The 19,939-nt window shown below is 45.0% G+C and overlaps 1 protein-coding gene across 2 annotated transcripts in view; it reads left to right on the top strand.

Moving 5' to 3' along the window:
* LOC118396390 (aggrecan core protein) overlaps positions 1-16,258 on the top strand; it is a 29,750-nt gene extending 13,492 nt beyond the window's left edge. For both annotated transcript variants that reach the window (XM_052465419.1, XM_052465420.1), the window contains exons 4-18: positions 690-864; positions 1,499-1,626; positions 2,399-2,692; positions 2,820-3,119; positions 3,306-3,480; positions 3,737-3,864; positions 4,149-4,442; positions 4,573-4,674; positions 4,900-6,051; positions 6,233-6,346; positions 11,106-11,264; positions 11,574-11,656; positions 11,862-12,006; positions 12,361-12,543; positions 12,848-16,258. In XM_052465419.1, the coding sequence (XP_052321379.1) occupies positions 690-864; positions 1,499-1,626; positions 2,399-2,692; positions 2,820-3,119; positions 3,306-3,480; positions 3,737-3,864; positions 4,149-4,442; positions 4,573-4,674; positions 4,900-6,051; positions 6,233-6,346; positions 11,106-11,264; positions 11,574-11,656; positions 11,862-12,006; positions 12,361-12,543; positions 12,848-12,939 (3,524 nt within the window). In that variant the 3' untranslated portion in view covers positions 12,940-16,258. The remainder of the gene's footprint in view (positions 1-689; positions 865-1,498; positions 1,627-2,398; positions 2,693-2,819; positions 3,120-3,305; positions 3,481-3,736; positions 3,865-4,148; positions 4,443-4,572; positions 4,675-4,899; positions 6,052-6,232; positions 6,347-11,105; positions 11,265-11,573; positions 11,657-11,861; positions 12,007-12,360; positions 12,544-12,847) is intronic.
* The last annotated feature ends 3,681 nt before the right edge of the window (positions 16,259-19,939 follow it).

Raw genomic sequence — 19,939 nt, forward strand, 5'->3', positions numbered from 1 at the left:
TGTTCCAACCGGAGAATTCCTTTGTCTTCAGAAAAGCACTGGAACGAGAGGTAACTGTCGGGAGTGTGCGTCATGAGACCAAGGCTGCCTGCCAGACCACTGACTCAAAGAGGTCTCATGAGCCCCTCCTTTATAGTAGAATCCTCAAACCAGTTTCTAAAGACGGTTAACATCTAGTGGAAGCCCTAGGAAGTGCAGCTTCATCCATATCTCACTGTGTATTCGGTAGGCCAAGCTTTGAAAAACTACAAACCTTAGATGTCCCACTTCCTGGTTGGATTTTTCTCAGGTTTTCGCCTGCCATATGAGTTCTGTTATACTCACAGACATTATTCAAACAGTTTTAGAAACTTCAGAGTGCATATATTAGAATGTATGCACACATGACTGTAAGTCGCTTTGGATAAAAGCGTCTGCTAAATGGCATATATTATTATATTATTATATATTAGCATCTGGGACAGAGTAGGAGGCAGTTCACTCTGGGCACGCTATTCATCCAAAAGTGAAAATGCTGCCCCCTATCCCAAAAAGGTTAAGAACTTTTGAGTTTGAACATTATATTATATTTTTGGAGTGAAATTTCCCTTCAATAGCACCTCTTCCTCATATATACAATAGCCTACCCTCTGAAATTGTATAGTAATCAATAATAATACAGTGGGGGTCATTTGTTCTCTCCTCTCCAGGTGTTGTGTTCCACTACCGAGCCATCTCTACACGCTACACTCTGAACTTTGAGAGAGCCAAGGCTGCCTGTATCCAGAACAGTGCCACCATCGCCACCCCGGCCCAACTTCAGGCTGCCTTTGACGATGGCTTCCACCAATGTGACGCCGGTTGGCTATCTGACCAAACAGTCAGGTAATTCTGACATACTAAACTGTGAACCGTTATCTGTCATGACTGTTTTAGGTAAGCCAGTGTGCACTATTGTCAGTCATACTTCTTTTAGGTTAGCCATCTTTGATGTTTTCATGTGGATATACTGTAGAAATTAACTAACCTGAAGGGTTTTGTGGGGATGTGAAATGTTGTTCTAGACGAGGGACACTCAAGTACTATTTGAGAAGGTCCGGTCACACAAATTTCCTAGGTGGCAAAAGTCCGGATGGATATTGTCATTTTTTGGCGTAGTAACAAACCCCCACCTCGCAACCCATGCGACCCCAAACTGTTCACACCCTTTTTGTTGGCGGAAACAACATTTGGCAGTTTTAAAGCTAATTTCCTGCAATTCTACACATTTTGCATGGAGCATTTTCTTCTGTTTTGAAGCTCATTTACTGCAATTTTACTATCCCCGTGTTGATCCGGTTGCGGTTAGTCCGGTTCAGGACCGCAGTCTGCCAGTTGAGTATGGGGTTCTAAACCATGGTTTGGAATGAAGCAACGTTATAACCGTTTGGGATTTTTTAAATATACATCATTTCAGACTAATTGATGTGTCATGTGTATACACATTTTTTTCTTTGCCATGTCACGTGATCTACTCAAGGTACCCCATCCATGAGCCTCGTGAGGGTTGCTTTGGAGACAAGGATGAGTTCCCGGGCGTGCGAACCTACGGCGTGAGAGAGGTCAACGAGACCTATGATGTGTACTGCTTCGCACAGAAGATGTCAGGTACTCAACAACAAATTTTATAGTTTGTCATAGTTATCATGGTCATTATGCAAGCTGTTTTGTGTTGCACGTAGATAGGCATCTAAGTTAGATGATTTATAGCATATAAATCAATATTTTTGGGGTGTCTAGAACATTAATATTGTATATTCTGAGACCTGGCAACCATGTTCTGTGCACGTTTGGAGGGGCGTTAATGTAATATTCCATTAACCCTCAGAAAACTGGAAACTGAATGTTCTCGCAACGTCCCATAAAACTTGTCTAGAAGATGAATATTGTATGTTCTGAGAACATGGTAACCACACTCTGGGTATATTCTGTTTGACATTATATACCCAGACTCCAAAACACGCTAAAAAGGTTCTCAGAAGGTTTTTGCTAGAATAGATATAATGTTTCCATGACTAACAGAAAACTGGACACACAAACATTAGGGGAACATTACAGGTAACATTGCAAAAATGTTCTCTCTCCCTGGAATCGTTAGCTGGGCATCAACTTTTTTTATTTATTTGACCTTTATTTAACCAGGCAAGTCAGTTAAGAACATATTCTTATTTTCAATGACGGCCTGGGAACAGTGGGTTAACTGCCTGTTGATTGCTGATATACTTGCCATACAAAGCTACCCAACTAGCTAGCCTAATATATTATATTAGCTTGAGAAGTAAGAAGCAGAAATCATGACAGATAACTAACTTCCTGTTTGTCAGTTTGCCTGCCTGCCTCTGTTTCTCACTCTTTGCTTTCCCCTCTACATCATCCACAGGCAGAGTTTTCTACTCCATGTCCGTGGAGAAGTTCGCCTTTTATCAGGCAATGGACCAGTGTGCCAAACTAGGGGCCAAGCTGGCCACCACAGGGCAGCTGCACCTGGCCTGGAAGGCTGGCATGGACGTGTGCAACGCGGGCTGGCTGGCAGATAGAAGTGTCCGCTACCCTATCAACATTGCCAGGCCGCAGTGTGGTGGAGGACTACTTGGAGTGAGGACCGTGTACCTGTTCCCTAACCAGACAGGCTACCCCTACCCAGACTCCCGCTACGACGCTATCTGCTACCAAGGTAAGTGTAAAAAAAAGTGTTGAAGATGTAATTGTGAATTTCATTTGGGTGTCTTATAGCCAGAGTGATTTCCAGTAACACAGAGTGTGACTTTAACTTTTCGTGCTGCCAATGGTCTATTTCACAGAAGAAGACGGCGAAGTCAAGACGACCCCGTTCCCAGAGGTGGCCACCATCACAGCTGGCCCCATGGTTTACCTTGGGCGTACCACCGCCCCTGAGGCTGAGGCACAAGGGGAGGTTCTGACCCAAGCCCCCCTGGACACCACCAGCATGGAACTGCCCTTACCCATCCTCCCCAGTGTGAATGACACGTATGCCAAGGTCACCCCGGTCGTGGGAGAAGAGATCATCAGCAGGGTGACAGCTAAACCTAATGTGGCCTCAGAGTTCCCTCGTGACAATGACACTGCCATGTCTCCTACAGGTTAGCAGATTGTGCTGGTCAACGTCAGGGTGGAAATTGTTTAGATTTTGCCATTTTCATTTTCAAGCGTAATAACACAAATTCTGTGTTTGGTTCTGTTTGTCTCTTCCCTCCCCTATCACACTTCTTTCTCTCTACCTCCCTCTCTTCCTACTCCTCCCTCCCTCCTTCCATCCCTCAATATAGGTGTAGTGTTCCACTACCGTGCTGGCTCCAGTCGCTATGCCCTGTCCTTCGTGGAGGCCCAGTTGGCCTGTCAGAGTGTGGGTGCAGTCATCGCCAGCTCTCAGCAGCTCCAGGCAGCCTATGAGGCAGGGCTCCACCACTGTGATGCAGGCTGGCTCAGGGACCAGAGCGTCAGGTGAGATAGATAGGTTACATTTCAGTTGTCCAGTAGCCTTCTCAGTAGGTTTGCACAATTCTGGTTTTACAGAAATCCCTTCCCTGCATATTTCCTCATGATTGCAGAAATTCTCTGATTGAAATAACAGAAAAACTAAATTTGACTTTCTAGTCTCTTTCCCTAAAGAGGACCCTAGTAGAACTGCTTCGTTAACCGTCAACCGTGACCTTAACCCTTACCTGCATAGTGACAGTTTGCTCTCTCCTGTGGTCAGGTACCCCATCCTGTCTCCCAGAGATAAGTGCTCAGGGAATCTGGAGCATCTTCCAGGGGTGAGGTCTTACGGCCTGAGACCCGCTACCGAGCGATACGATGTCTACTGCTATGTGGACCGCCTCAAGGGTCAGTGACATGGTGCATGGACCCTATTCTTCTTCTTCTCCTTCATCTTCTTCTTCTTCAGAGCTTAGCTTCAGATGTTGAGAGAATTCTTCTTCTTCTTCTACATTTAAAATACCCAAATGCGGTGACCCAAACTTGATGATTTTGCATGACATTCACAGGACAGCATAGGCTGCATTGATATTTTGGGGACAGCATGCGGCACAAAATACGGGACTGTCCCACACGGGACTGTCCCGACATGTGGTCGCCCTAGTAAAACCACCTGCTCTCTCATCTCTCAGGGGAGCTGTTCTACACCAGCGACTATGACAGCTTCTCCTACGAGGAGGCCGTGGCCCACTGTCAGAAGCTCAACACCACGCTAGCCACCACAGGGCAGCTCTATGCCGCCTGGAGACAGGGCTTTGACAAGTGCCGTCCAGGCTGGCTGCAGGACCGGAGCATCCGCTACCCCATCCACAACCCCAGGCCCCACTGTGGAGGAGGCAAAGCTGGGGTACACACCATCTACGCCTTCCCCAACCAGACGGGACACCCTGACCAGCACTCCAGATACGACGCATACTGCTTCAGAGGTATGTATGAGTTTGGATATGTTCAGAGTCATCAATAGGGTGGCGGTTAAATCTCAAACGGTTTAAGCCCAAATACAGCCACTGTTAAAAGCATGAAAATGATATTGTGTTGGTTTTCTTTATTTTGTAGCTGAACCTACGATTATTCACACTGAAACCAGACTCAACGTTACTGTAGTTGTCGAGGAGGAAATGATCAACATGACAACCAGAACGGACCAATTTACTCCGGGTACATATCTCTATATTAAGTGGTCAACGAGTATTTCTGTATCACTGCTAGTATTTCCTGTACATTTATCCTGCCGACCATGCCAAACGTAACAGTAGAGTGAAAGAGAATTACATACTAGCATGTTTACCTCTGTTAAAATCTAAATGCACAAGCTGTTTTCTAGTCAAAGTGAATTAATACTACATGTTCTTTTACCTTTGTTCTCTCTCTGTGGTTTTTCAGTGAGCCCCATCGTACCACCTGTATCTGTGGATGTGTCCGGTTCAGGCTTAGCTGAGCATTCTACCAGTGGTAGTGGCAGTGGAACCCCTGGTAGCGGAGATACATCTGGTGGGGCCAGTGGCGAGGGCTCCGGGTCTGGCTTCCAAGTCACATTCGAGGGCAGTGGACACATCTTGTCAGGACAGGGCTCTAGCTCTGGAGGTCTACAGGAGGCAGTAGAGGGGAGCACCACTGTCACTTACACCGGGTCTGGGAATAGTGGCTCCGGGGTGGGGGTGGGAGAGTTCAGCGGTGGGCTACCATCTGGTGTCCTTCCCCACTCCGGTAGTGGCAGTGGGGTATCTGGGGACCTGAGCGGTAGCGGGGACTCTGTCATAATCATGGTGGACGGAGAGATGGTGGACATCTCCAAGCAGCAGCCCACCGGACAGGAGTTTGGACAAGGAGGTTTGGATGTCAGTGGCTCCAGTGGAGTGTCCGGATCGGGTGGCTTCTTCAGCGGGGATGTGACCAGCACTTTTGGCTCCGGACTTCCCGACATATCTTTCGAGCATTCAGGTCTCATTGACCTGACCGAGAATCCCTCGGGAGAGCAGGAGGTCTCTGGCTACCAGCCTTTCGCCTCCGGTTTTCCAAGCGGTTTCCCCTCCGGTTATCCTTCCGGTTTTCACAGCGGCTCTGGATTCCCATCCAGTGGTGACGGATCCCACTCAGGCCATGAGGTCATCTTTCTGACAGAAGACGGGATGATGGAGGTGACAACACGGCGGCGTCCGGAGCAGGGTCGGGGCTACGTAGAGGTCAGTGGAGATGGCAGTAGCCAGCATGAGGGGAGCACCTCAGCCAGTGGGCTCTCTCTGGGGGAGTCAACGGTCGCAGAAGGCGTGGTGCTGCCCCCTGGGTCTACCATGACTTACCCAGAGCATATCACCTATCTGGGAAACACGGGAAGAGGGGATGACCTGGACCTGGTGGAGGAAGGCCAGGAGCTGGAGGGCCATGAGCAGAAAGGGCAGGAGCAAGAAGGACTGGAAGGGCCCATGGAGACAATCAATGTCACGGCACCAGCTGCATTCTTCTCTAGCCCAACAACAGCAACCGCCGTCTCAATGGTGACCGCTGTTGTGGTGGAGGAGCCTGCTGTAGTTGACGGTAAAAAGCTTATTTGATCATTTGGTCGTAGAAGTGTTCGACAGGCCATTGGTTATAGTATCTACGATCAGCCATTGTTTTCTTTGGTTCATCCACCACATGCTAACAGCTAATGAACAATGCCCCCTAGTAAGCATATTGTCTAATCAACCTATTATATTCTGACCCTGCCTCTTTCTAGCTACTCGTGACCTTTGTGAGCCTAATCAGTGTGGCACAGGCACCTGTTCTGTGCAGGATGGCATTGCTTTGTGCCAATGCCCACATGGATTCACTGGAGAGGACTGCAGCACATGTGAGTGTCAGTGACAACACTATGTGTTACAAGATGTATTCACGTGATTACAAGCCGGCATATCTATCATAGACATTTCACTCAACATTCCCGGTTTCTCTGTTAACAATCTGTTGTTATTTTTGTGTTTACATGCAAATGAAAGTTGCCCTGTCCTGCAATGTATACCGTTACAGGCATAGGCGGTGCGTGAGTCTCAAACTATATCCTGATTATATTTGGAAAAATTGTGATATGGCTGTCAGGACCTTTCACTGACATTCGCAACTCAACGATCATCTACACTTTTAAAAACAAAGGCAATTTTATTTTATTTAACTAGGCAAGTCAGTTAAACCTGTTAGGCCGCCCCATCCCGGATCCGGGATTGTGACTACAGCCTCAAGCTCATTACCATAACGCAACATTAGCGATTTCTGAAAATTGCTAAATAAATGAAATAAATATGCCTGTCCTCAAGCTTATCCTTTTCTTAACAATCCTGTCGTCTCAGATTTTCAAAATATGCTTTAGAACCAGAGAAAATCAATAATTTGTGTAAGAGTGGTGATAGCTAGCGTAGCATTTAGCGTTAGCATTTAGCACGCAACATTCACAAAAACCAGCAAAGGGATCAAATAAAATAATTTACCTTTGAAGAACTTCAGATGTTTCAATGAGGAGACTCTCAGTTACATAGCAGATGTCCAGTTTTTCCTGAAAGATGCTTGTGTAGGACACAACGTTCCGTTTTGTTACTATGCATTTGGCTACCGAAACTAACCGAAAATTCAGTCACCTAAACGTCGAACTTTTTCCGAATTAACTCCATAATATCGACTGAAACATGGAAAACGTTGTTTGAATCAATCCTCAAGGTGTTTGGTCATATATCTCTTCATTGAAATGCCAGTCCTAGACACGTGCATTCTTCTCTGATTCGGATGGAAAAATACTGGGACCTGACTTTTGCGCACCTTTCCACGCAGACACCATGCGGGACACTTGGTAATTGTAGGCTCTTATGGCCAATCTTCCAATGATATGCCTACAAATACGTCACAATGCTGCAGACACCTGGGGGAAACATAGGAAGTGTCCGTTGATTCCTGTGCCATTCACAGCCATATAAGGAGATCATGGAAAACGTGCGTTCAAAAATCCTGTTGATTTCCTGGTCACTCAAACATCTTGGTTTTGCCTGTAGATTTTGTTCTATGGCACTCACAGTGAAAATCTTTGCAGTTCTGGAAACGTCAGAGTGTCTTCTTTCCAAAACTATCAATTCCAAGCATAGTCGAGCATCTTTTCGTGACAAAATATCGCGCTAAAAACGGGCACGTCTTTTTATCCAAAAATGAAATACTGCCCCTAGAGTTCTAACAGGTTAAGAACAAATGCTTATTTTCAATGACGGCCAAGGAACACTGGGTTAACTGCCTGTTCAGGGGCACAACGTCAGATTTGTACCTTGTCAGCTCGGGAGTTTGAACTTGCAAACTTCCAGTTACTAGACCAACGCTTTAACCACTAGGCTACCCTGTTATTGAGAGTGATACCATAGGGGAACCATTTTAGGGTCTCTGAAGAACCATACATGGTGTGGTTCTTTGAAAAACCATACAAAAATACAAAACCAGAAATGTTTTGGCCCCTCCAGGAATGGAATTGAATAGCCCTACTGTAGGGTTTTAAGCCTTATTTGCACATTTCCCAGGGTACCTTTCATTTAAGTTACCAGTACCACCCATGACTGTGTTTGCTGGTGATGAGAGATATAAATGTTGCATTCATTTTGTTTGTCTTCCCCAACTGAGAAACTAAGTGAATTTGTTGCCATTCAAATGTTATTATTCAAGACAATACATATTTCATAAGGCCTTATTTTGAGGGCCAAGTTTTAACTAAATACAGTGGCCTGAAACTCATAGTTTAGAGTCCACATGAGTTCTGCAAATCATGTTATGCTGGCTTGCAAAGTGATGCATAATTCGTATTGGCATCCAGCCAGAGTGACGAAATCACCTGCAACCTGCATTCAGAATGACTGCCAGGTTTGGGAAAACTAAGATTACCCTAAACATCTAAACTGGAACAACCTGGAACAACCATTTCAATAACAACCAAGTGCAAGTAACAGATTGGAATAGTTTAGAAAAATGTATGTTATTTCTGTATATTTGAGTAGCATAACATTAACGAATCAGTCAAAGCAACATGCAAACATTTCAACGATTTTACTGAGTTACAGTTCATATAAGGCAATCGGTCAATCGCAATAAATTAATTAGGCCCTATCTCAAATTACTTGGCAGGGGTACAGCCATGGGTAGTCCAACGGGTACAGTGCCTTGCGAAAGTATTCGGCCCCCTTGAACTTTGCTACCTTTTGCCACATTTCAGGCTTCAAACATAAAGATATAAAACTGTATTTTTTTGTGAAGAATCAACAACAAGTGGGACACAATCATGAAGTGGAACGACATTTATTGGATATTTCAAACTTTTTTAACAAATCAAAAACTGAAAAATTGGGCGTGCAAAATTATTCAGCCCCTTTACTTTCAGTGCAGCAAACTCTCTCTAGAAGTTCAGTGAGGATCTCTGAATGATCCAATGTTGACCTAAATGACTAATGATGATAAATACAATCCACCTGTGTGTAATCAAGTCTCTGTATAAATGCACCTACACTGTGATAGTCTCAGAGGTCCGTTAAAAGCGCAGAGAGCATCATGAAGAACAAGGAACACACCAGGCAGGTCCGAGATACTGTTGTGAAGAAGTTTAAAGCCGGATTTGGATACAAAAAGATTTCCCAAGCTTTAAACATCCCAAGGAGCACTGTGCAAGCGATAATATTGAAATGGAAGGAGTATCAGAACACTGCAAATCTACCAAGACCTGGCCGTCCCTCTAAACTTTCAGCTCATACAAGGAGAAGACTGATCAGAGATGCAGCCAAGAGGCCCATGATCACTCTGGATGAACTGCAGAGATCTACAGCTGAGGTGGGAGACTCTGTCCATAGGACAACAATCAGTCGTATATTGCACAAATCTGACCTTTATGGAAGAGTGGCAAGAAGAAAGACATTTCTTAAAGATATCCATAAAAAGTGTCATTTAAAGTTTGCCACAAGCCACCTGGGAGACACACCAAACATGTAGAAGAAGGTGCTCTGGTCAGATGAAACCAAAATTGAACTTTTTGGCAACAATACAAAATGTTATGTTTGGCGTAAAAGCAACACAGCTCATCACCCTGAACACACCATCCCCACTGTCAAACATGTTGGTGGCAGCATCATGGTTTGGGCCTGCTTTTTTTCAGCAGGGACAGGGAAGATGGTTAAAATTGATGGGAAGATGGAAGGAGCTAAATACAGGACCATTCTGGAAGAAAACCTGATGGAGTCTGCAAAAGACCTGAGACTGGGACAGAGATTTGTCTTCCAAAAAGACAATGATCCAAAACATAAAGCAAAATCTACAATGGAACGGTTCAAAAATAAACATATCCAGGTGTTAGAATGGCCAAGTCAAAGTCCAGACCTGAATCCAATCGAGAATCTGTGGAAAGAACTGAAAACTGCTGTTCACAAATGCTCTCCATCCAACCTCACTGAGCTCGAGCTGTTTTGCAAGGAGGAATGGGAAAACATTGCAGTCTCTCGATGTGCAAAACTGATAGAGACATACCCCAAGCGACTTACAGCTGTAATCACAGCAAAAGGTGTCGCTACAAAGTATTAACTTAAGGGGGCTGAATAATTTTGCACGCCCAATTTTTCAGTTTTTGATTTGTTAAAAAATGTTGAAATATCCAATAAATGTCGTTCCACTTCATGATTGTGTCCCACTTGTTGTTGATTCTTCACAAAAAATACAGTTTTATATCTTTATGTTTGAAGCCTGAAATGTGGCAAAAGGTCGCAAAGTTCAAGGGGGCCGAATACTTTCGCAAGGCACTGTATAGGCCCACCCACTTGAGGGCCAGGCCCAGCCAATCAGACTTAGTTTTTCCACACAAAGGGACTTTATTACAAACAGAAATACTCCTCAGTTGCATCAGCTGTCCAGGTGACTGGTCTCAGGTGATCCCGCAGGTGAAGAAGCCGGATGTAATATAATAATAATAATAATATATGCCATTTAGCTGACGCTTTTATCCAAAGCGACTTACAGTCATGTGTGCATACATTCTACGTATGGGTGGTCCCGGGAATCGAACCCACTACCCTGGCGTTACAAGCGCCATGCTCTACCAACTGAGCCACAGAAGGACCACATGTGGATGTGGAGGTCCTGAGCCTGCGTGGTTACACGTGGTCTGCGGTTGTGAGGCAGGTTGGATATACTGACAAATTCTCTAAAACGAGAGAGAAATTAACATTCAACTATTTGGTTACAGCTCTGGTGGACATTCGTGCAGTCAGCATGCAAATTGCACGCTCCCTCAAAACTTCAGACATCTGTGGCATTGTGTTGTGTGACAAAACACAATGGTAGCGCCGCCTATGGTTACAGCTAGCCTTATGGTAGCGCCACCTATGGTTACAGCTAGCCTTATGGTAGCGCCACCTATGGTTACAGCTAGCCTTATGGTAGCGCCACCTATGGTTACAGCTAGCCTTATGGTAGCGCCGCCTATGGTTACAGCTAGCCTTATGGTAGCGCCGCCTACGGTTAGAGGGGAGGGGGATGGTTGTATAAATGAAATAAATAGCCAACATTCTACAGTAATATGTTAATGTGTCTATCTATCGGTTTGTGTGCAGCACTGCAGGGCTGTGCCGAAGGCTGGGTGGAGTTCATGGGGAGCTGCTACATGCACTTTCTAGAGAGAGACACCTGGCCCGACGCCGAGCAGCGCTGCCAAGAGCTCAACTCCCACCTGGTCAGCATCACCTCCCAACAGGAGCAGGAGTTTGTCAACTGTGAGTATAGATATAGGATGTGTGTGTGTGTGTGTGTGTGTGTGTGTGTGTGTGTGTGTGTGTGTGTGTGTGTGTGTGTGTGTGTGTGTGTGTGTGTGTGTGTGTGTGTGTGTGTGTGTGTGCGTGTGTGCGTGTGTGTGTGTGTGTTTGCAAGCTTGTGTTTGTAAGTACTCTTTATTGTCTTAGTTGTGAAGTGTGTGTGTGTATGTGTGTGCATGCACACGTGTGTGTAATACATTTTTTGCACAAACATAGATCATATCTGATACACACTGTACATGACAGCTCAATGTTCTATTTTCCATATAGCTAACGCTCAGGACTATCAGTGGATTGGACTCAATGACAAGGACGTGCAGAATAAGTTCCGCTGGACAGATGGGAGTCCATTGGTGAGTTTTTTCCCCCCCCTCGGCCAGTTCAGGTATCCCCTACTCTGGTCCCCTACAATTAGATCTGACTTTACTTTCAGTTACGTACGCAATATGAATAACACTATTATTATTGATATTAATATTCAATTACCATTTGACTTCTTCACTCCATTTTATCCTCCTTTCTAATCAAATGGTCCTGTGTTGACGTCTTCGCATGCAGGGATTTGAGAACTGGAGGCCCAACCAGCCGGATAACTACTTTAACTCTGGAGAGGACTGTGTAGTGATGATCTGGCATGAGAACGGCCAGTGGAACGATGTTCCCTGCAACTACCACCTGCCCTTCACCTGCAAGAGTGAACCTGGTAGGGAGCAGGGGTTAAGTGGTTGAGGGTCAGGGGGCACAGAACATTAATTGGGTCAGCTGTCAGTGACTGAGCCAACAAGACATTTGGCCTGCTTTTTGAAAAATAGGGATGTCCGGTGGTGACTATGCACAAATAAGGGTTAATCAGGTGTTAATTGAAGTGAGATGAAACTGTGAGTCTTAAAACAAATTGGTACCCCCAAAAAACATTATTGTTGTTGGTCCAGCTCGCTATTTGTAGGGCACAACGAAGAGTCACTGTGTCATTCAAACTCTGACTTTATCGACATCGCTGGAAACAAACAGACAGATCTCATGAGATCATTTCCTCTGGTTTCCCCTTTCTTCCCAGTCGTGTGCCACTCCCCTCCTGAGGTGGACAACGCCAGGCCGATGGGCAGCAGAAGAGACCGCTACCCCGTCAACTCTATCGTCCTCTACCAGTGTGATGCAGGCTTCACACGGCGCCACCCGCCTGTTGCACGCTGCCTTCCCGACGGGCGGTGGGAGGAGCCACAAGTGGAGTGTATAGGACGTGAGTCTAACCTTCCTTGTTTAATCCATCGTGTCTCGTCCACTCCCATCAACTCAGATTCAAAAGCTCATTAAAGTAAGTTAGGCGAGATATGAGTGTCTCGCAGCAAGTTCCACTGCTGATTTTCATTCTTTCCCTTCTAATCAAGGGCTGATTTAGAGGTGGGTGCAATTAATTCTCAGGTAGAAGAGAAACCCAGCAGTTCTCCGGACCGCCAGGCTCAGTTTTGAATACCCCTGCATCTTTGATGGTTATTCAGAAATGTTTTAAGGATGTCATCAACATGCGCCTCTCTCTCCCTCAGCTGGTGCCACCCCCAGCAACCGACTACATAAGAGGTCCATCAGGAGACGGTCTAAAGCAACCAACAGTCGGTCATGGCGGGAGCTTCTCTAAGCAGGACCGAAGGGACACACTAAAAGAGAACCAAATGGACCGCTCTTGTAAAGAAACATTGATATTCAATGCCATTTTGCCTGACCTAAAGAGATAAAGTTCCCACCAGGGGTGGAAATGGGGAAAAGTTACTTTGGGAACCCACCAATGAAATAATCCTTGAATTCACCTGTAGCTAATTTTTACATGTCAAAATGATTGAATTCCCTCATTTCCACCCCTGATTCCCATCGTGTGTATATATTTACATATAAACACCAAAGCACATTCGACATGATTTTGATAGTCCGACTGACAATGTTGATCTCTGAGTGTCACTCTGTGCCTTTGTGGGGGATATTTGGGCAGTGGTTCTCAACCTGGGGTACCAGCAACCCTGGGGGTACCTGGCCTATCCACAGGGGGTACTTGGGAAGACTCGAATATGTATAATTGAGAGGATACTTTGTGCAGAGCATTATGGACCTGATTTCGCCCTAATAAACGATGCCTTTCTTGTGCACGCCTTTCCTATGCACATCTCAGTAGTTGGTACTCAGACTTACCTTATGAAGGTGCGTAATGGGGTTTGCAGACGTGGTTTCCTTACGCGCAAAGAAATATATTGGTTTGTTTCATCCGGAAAGTAGTCACATTCAAGTTCAATCCATTAAAAATTGGGAAGGTGGGAAAAAAAGTGTACAATAGGATTTGAACAATAGTACTATAAATCTACCATAAGCCTTACTAAACATCGAACTGTATGACAACGGTCCAGTCGTTATGAACCGTTCGCCGAGCTCCAGGTGTAACCTGCTAAGTGTGGTCTGAGTTCCATAATGATTCAAATAGGCTACATGTCCGAAATGATTGCACAATGTTAGACTAATGCTTGCGACACTCAGGCAGTGGAAGGTTCTAGCTTGTATGGCTCACTGGGCGAACCCACCGTGACATGATATCAATGACGTTACGTGCAAATGAGCGATAGAAAACCGATCGTGCAAATGTCACCATTCTGAATTTTTTTATGCGGGCGCCCTGGGTTGCCCATGTCGCCTATACCTAAATCCGCCACTACCCTCAGGAACAGTTTACACGGACGTGAAAGAGAACTAACACTAAGTACTGACCGTGGCCCCCGAGAGCAGGCTAATATTTAACATGATACATGTTTTGTATGAAACAGAAAAGCCTGGGCATATAATTATAATTAAACAATTCTAAAGTGCATACATCAACATCTGCAGGTTCAGCCATACAGAAGCCTATAACTTGGGTGTCCAAGGGTTCTACCTGGAACCAAAAATGTTCTCGTATGGGGACAGCCGAAGAACCCTTTCAGGTTCTAGATAGCACCTTTTGGGGGGGATTTTCAGAGATCATAAGGAAAAACCATCTAAAACAACGAGTCTCATGCTTAAATTCAAGGTCAGAATACGCATAGAGAGAAAAGTGCATCAAAAAAGGGAATCGGAGTCTAAGGGGTACAGTTGACCAAAAAAAGGTTGAGAACCACTGATACAGGGGAATATGGGGGAGGTTCATCTTGTGTCAGAATCGTTTGAAAGGTTCATTAGTTTATGGCTGTGTTCAGCCATTGGAGTCTTTTGATTGGGTGGTAGAGAGAATATTTGGTCCCTCATGTATTATACTCTGACTAGGGTGGGAGGTGTGACTCAATAAAAATAGATAGTATTATTTATTTGGGGAGTCCCATCTGAATGGAGTGGGAACGAAACATCCCTCCCCAAGGCACTAGAATGACACTGAAAGTCAAGAACAAAGTTAAAAAAGTGTTTAGGATTGCAGCTGGATACTCTGAAGTCAAGCACATTTTTTCCCCCCTTTTAGTTTATGTTTGATCATTTGCTTTTTTTTCTAGCGTTGGACCTTAGGACCAAATAGGGAACAACTCCTATATGTGAAGAAAAGAGACAGAGCAATGTTTGTCTGTTTCGGAATGTCGAACAGAGTACCTCCAACTCTGGCATAGTATTGTGCTCTCATCCTGGACCTTTGGGCTATTTTCGGGCACCAAATAATTCAGAACACAGAGACGAGTAGAGGGCGCACTTGCCACAAAGCCTGTTTTAGCATGAAGAAGGGAAAATGGACAACTTCAGAAATGGGGATAGTCCTCAATGGCGATGCCCACGCTGTCACAGAAGTGATCAATGGCAAAGATAGGACGTGTGCTCTCTTTTTTCATCTCTACGCTTCAGAACCATCTGGTGAAAATGCCATCGATGCAACTGTAGCACTATGGGAACAGGCTAGCGTCCAACAATCCATGTGACCCTACAATCCATACGCTCATACACGTGTTTGTCTGTTTATTTCTCACTGTGAATTCTCTCAAACGACGCTTTTGATGTCAGATATCAAGCATTCTGATGAATGAATAAACAGGGCCTTTGTTTTCCATTCATCTTATTCACGACCCCAAGTCTCCCTGTGTGCAGGAAGGGGATTATGAGGGGTTGAATTGGTACTGAAGCACTTCAAAATGAATTGACACCAGTAGCATAACAAGCTGTGATGGCACAAGGATAGATAGAGGAGGAGGAGTTAGAGGATATGTTAAGTTGACGAGGATCCTTTTGGGTCGAATCATGTTTAACGTTTGGGAAGCAGGGGTTCATACTCAAGCTTCCCTCCCACCCAACTCACGCACGTTCAACAAACTCACTCAACACAATACTCTCACACGTCGGAAGTGATGTCAACATTTGATGAATGGTTGAATGGTTTATGGGTGTGTCAGTGCAGAGGGAGGTCACACACACGTGCACACACAGACACACAGACACAGACCCCCCCACACAGACACACAGACACACAGACACACAGACACAGACCCCCCCCCCCACACACACACAAACAAACACACAAGAGAGAACCGTATGGGTGTGTGCCCATGCATGTGAGTATAAAGTGTGTGTGTGTGTTGAATGAGTGTTTCAGCACAAAGAACATAGATACATGTGATAATGTTTATTCAGTGTGTGACATTCTAATAAGGGATTTGGATGTGACTATCAAATAAAATCTGAAATCGTCTGTTTCTGTTCAGTAATGTGTCCAAGTTATCTTTGATTTAGGTATTGTGTATATATATATATATCATATTATACATTGTATACTATGAATATCATATGGCAATATTGTAAAAACCTTAATCCAACACCTAGCAACCTGCAAAAGAGATTTTGGCATAACAGGTAAGGTATTGAATTGGTGGACCCAGTCAATGGACCCAGCGTCCAGTCCAGATCAGGGCTATCCTCCCAAATTCGTTGCAATATGTAGCTACAGTATTAAGAAATTATAAAAAGTGAAGTACATTACATTTACATTTAAGTCATTTAGCAGACGCTCTTATCCAGAGCGACTTACAAATTGGTGCATTCACCTTATGACATCCAGTGGAACAGCCACTTTACAATAGTGCATCTAAATCTTTTAAGGGGGGGGGGGATTACTTTATCCTATCCTAGGTATTCCTTAAAGAGGTGGGGTTTCAGGTGTCTCCGGAAGGTGGTGATTGACTCTGCTGTCCTGGCGTCGTGAGGGAGTGTGTTCCACCATTGGGGAGCCAGAGCAGCGAACAGTTTTGACTGGGCTGAGCGGGAACTGTACTTCCTCAGTGGTAGGGAGGCGAGCAGGCCAGAGGTGGATGAACGCAGTGCCCTTGTTTGGGTGTAGGGACTGATCAGAGCCTGGAGGTACTGAGGTGCCGTTCCCCTCACAGCTCCGTAGGCAAGCACCATGGTCTTGTAGCGGATGCGAGCTTCAACTGGAAGCCAGTGGAGAGAGCGGAGGAGCGGGGTGACGTGAGAGAACTTGGGAAGGTTGAACACCAGACGGGCTGCGGCGTTCTGGATGAGTTGTAGGGGTTTAATGGCACAGGCAGGGAGCCCAGCCAACAGCGAGTTGCAGTAATCCAGACGGGAGATGACAAGTGCCTGGATTAGGACCTGCGCCGCTTCCTGTGTGAGGCAGGGTCATACTCTGCGGATGTTGTAGAGCATGAACCTACAGGAACGGGCTACCGCCTTGATGTTAGTTGAGAACGACAGGGTGTTGTCCAGGATCACGCCAAGGTTCTTAGCGCTCTGGGAGGAGGACACAATGGAGTTGTCAACCGTGATGGCGAGATCATGGAACGGGAAGTACTGTGAGGGTCTGTGCATGCAGTATACTAGAGCAGGTGTTCTCAATCTGGGGGCCAGTACCCCTTTTGTGACAGCAAATTCATCATTCATAGCCAGAAGACAATTCCAGTGAAATAAGAAATAGCATACAAGGAGTTTAACTATGACTTCGGCAGTGCATGGCCGGACGAATCAAGTCTCAGAACCTGGGAAGGAACATTTCAAAGGCCTGAGTCTTTTGCATCGGAAAGAAAACCGTATCTACAGATATTGTCAATGGGCAGAGAAAAACATTTGTAGCTTTAAAACTAAAACAGTGCATTTATGTAAAAACTAATTGGGGTAATACAAGACATTTGAGTTGAAAAATGTATAAATGGTAGTGTGGATGCCAATATTCCTGTGATATCCATGTTGCCCAGAGTTAAGAACATAAGGTGTAGATTAACAATATTACAAGTTATTGTATAACACACTCTAAACTTATTACACAGATCCCTTAGCCAAAATTAGTTTAACCTGTTGTTGTTAGTAAGATTCATGAAAAAATGAAAAAAAACATTTATTTATTTATTATATATATATATATATATTTAAAAAATAAACTCAGCAAAAAAATTAACGGCCCTTTTTCGGGACCCTGTCTTTCAAAGATAATTAGTAAAAATCCAAATAACTTCACAGATCTTCATTGTAATGGGTTTAAACACTGTTTCCCATGCTTGTTCAATGAACCATGAACAATTAATGAACATGCACCTGTGGAACGTTCGTTAAGACACTAACAGCTTACAGATGGTAGGCAATTATGGTCACAGTTATGAAAACTCAGGACACTAAAGAGGCCTTTCTACTGACTGAAAAACACCAAAAGATAGATGCCCAGGGTCCCTGCTCATCTGCGTGAACGTGCCTTAGGCATGCTGCAAGGATGTATGAGGACTGCAGATGTGGCCAGGGCAATAAATTACAATGTCCGTACTGTGAGACGCCTAAGACAGCGCTACAGGGAGACAGGACAGACAGCTGTTTGTCCTTGCAGTGGCAGACCACGTGTAAAATCACCTGCACAGGATCGATACATCCGAACATCACGCCTGTGGGACAGGTACAGGATGGCAACAACAACTGCCCAAGTTACACCAGGAACGCACTATACCTCCATCAGTGCTCAGACTGTCTGCAATAGTTCTGAGAGAGGCTGGACTGAGGGCTTTTAGGCCTGTTGTAAGGCAGGTCCTCACCAGACATCACAGGTAACAACTTCACCTATGGGCACAAACTCACCATCAATGGACCAGACAGGACTGGAAAAAGTGCTCTTCACTGAGTCGCAGTTTTGTCTCAGAGGTGATGGTCGGATTCACGTTTATTGGTCAAAGGAATGAGCGTTACACCAAGGCCTGTACTCTGGAGTGGGATCGATTTGAAGGTGGAGGATTTGTCATGGTCTGGGGCGGGGTGTCACAGCATCATCGGACTGAGCTTGTTGTTATTGAAGGCAATCTCAATGTTGTGCGTTACAGGGAAGACATCCTCTTCCCTCATGTGGTACCCTTCCTGCAGGCTCATCCTGACATGACCCTCCAGCATGACAATGCCACCAGGCATACTGTTTGTTCTGTATGTGATTTCCTGCAAGACAGAAAAATATATAAATACAGTGGGGAGAACAAGTATATGATTCACTGCCGATTTTGCAGGTTTTCCTACTTACAAAGCATGTAGAGGCCTGTAATTTTTTATCATAGGTACACTTCAACTGTGAATGTCAGTTGGCTTTTCATAGCCGATTAAGAGTATCTCTACCGCTCCTGCTGTCTCTAGAGAGTTGAAAACAGCAGGTCTGGGACAGGTAGCACGTCCGGTGAACAGGTCAGGGTTCCAAGGCCGCAGGCAGAACAGTTGAAACTGGAGCAGCAGCACGGCCCCGTGGACAGCAAGGAGTCATCATGCCAGGTAGTACTGAGGCATGGTCCTAGAGCTCAGGTCCTCCGAGAGAGAAAGAAAGAAAGAGAGAAAGAGAGAATTAGAGAGAGCATACTTAAATTCACAGATGTTGCTTCAATATATCCTCATAATTTGCCCCCCTCATGATGCCATCTATTTTGTGAAGTGCACCAGACCCTCCTGCAGCAAAGCACCTCCACAACATGATGCTGCCACTCCCGTGCTTCAAGGTTGAGATGGTGTTCATCGGCCTGCAAGCCTCCCCCTTTTTCCTCCAAACATAACAATGGTCATTATGGCCAAACAGTTATATTTTTGTTTCATCAGACCAAAGGACATTTCTCCAAAAAGTACGATCTTTGTCCCCATGTAAAGCTGCAAACCGTAGTTTGGATTTTTATGGAGGTTTTGGAGCAGTGGCTTCTTCCTTGCTGAGCGGCCTTTCAGGTTATGTCGATATAGGACTCGTTTGTACTGTGGATATAGATACTTTTGTACCTGTTACCTCCAGCATCTTCACAAGGTCTTTTGCTGTTGTTCTGGGATTGATTTGCACTTTTCGCACCAAAGTACGTTCATCTCTAGCAGACAGAACGCGTCTCCTTCCTGAGCGGTATGATGGCTGCGTGGTCCCATGGTGTTTATACTTGCGTACTATTGTTTGTACAGATGAACGTGGTACCTTCATGCATTTGGAAGTTGCTCCCAAGGATGAACCAGACTTGTGCAGGGCAAAAAAAAGAAATCTGAGATCTTGGCTGATTTCTTTTGATTTTCCCATGATGTCAAGCAAAGAGGCACTGAGTTTGAAGGTAAGCCTTGAAATACATCCACAGGTACACTTCCAATTGACTCAAATTATGTCAATTAGCCTATCAGAAGCTTCTAAAACCATTACATAATATTCTGGAATT

Source organism: Oncorhynchus keta, chromosome 17, assembly GCF_023373465.1.
Source record: "Oncorhynchus keta strain PuntledgeMale-10-30-2019 chromosome 17, Oket_V2, whole genome shotgun sequence".
Lineage (NCBI taxonomy): Eukaryota > Metazoa > Chordata > Actinopteri > Salmoniformes > Salmonidae > Oncorhynchus > Oncorhynchus keta.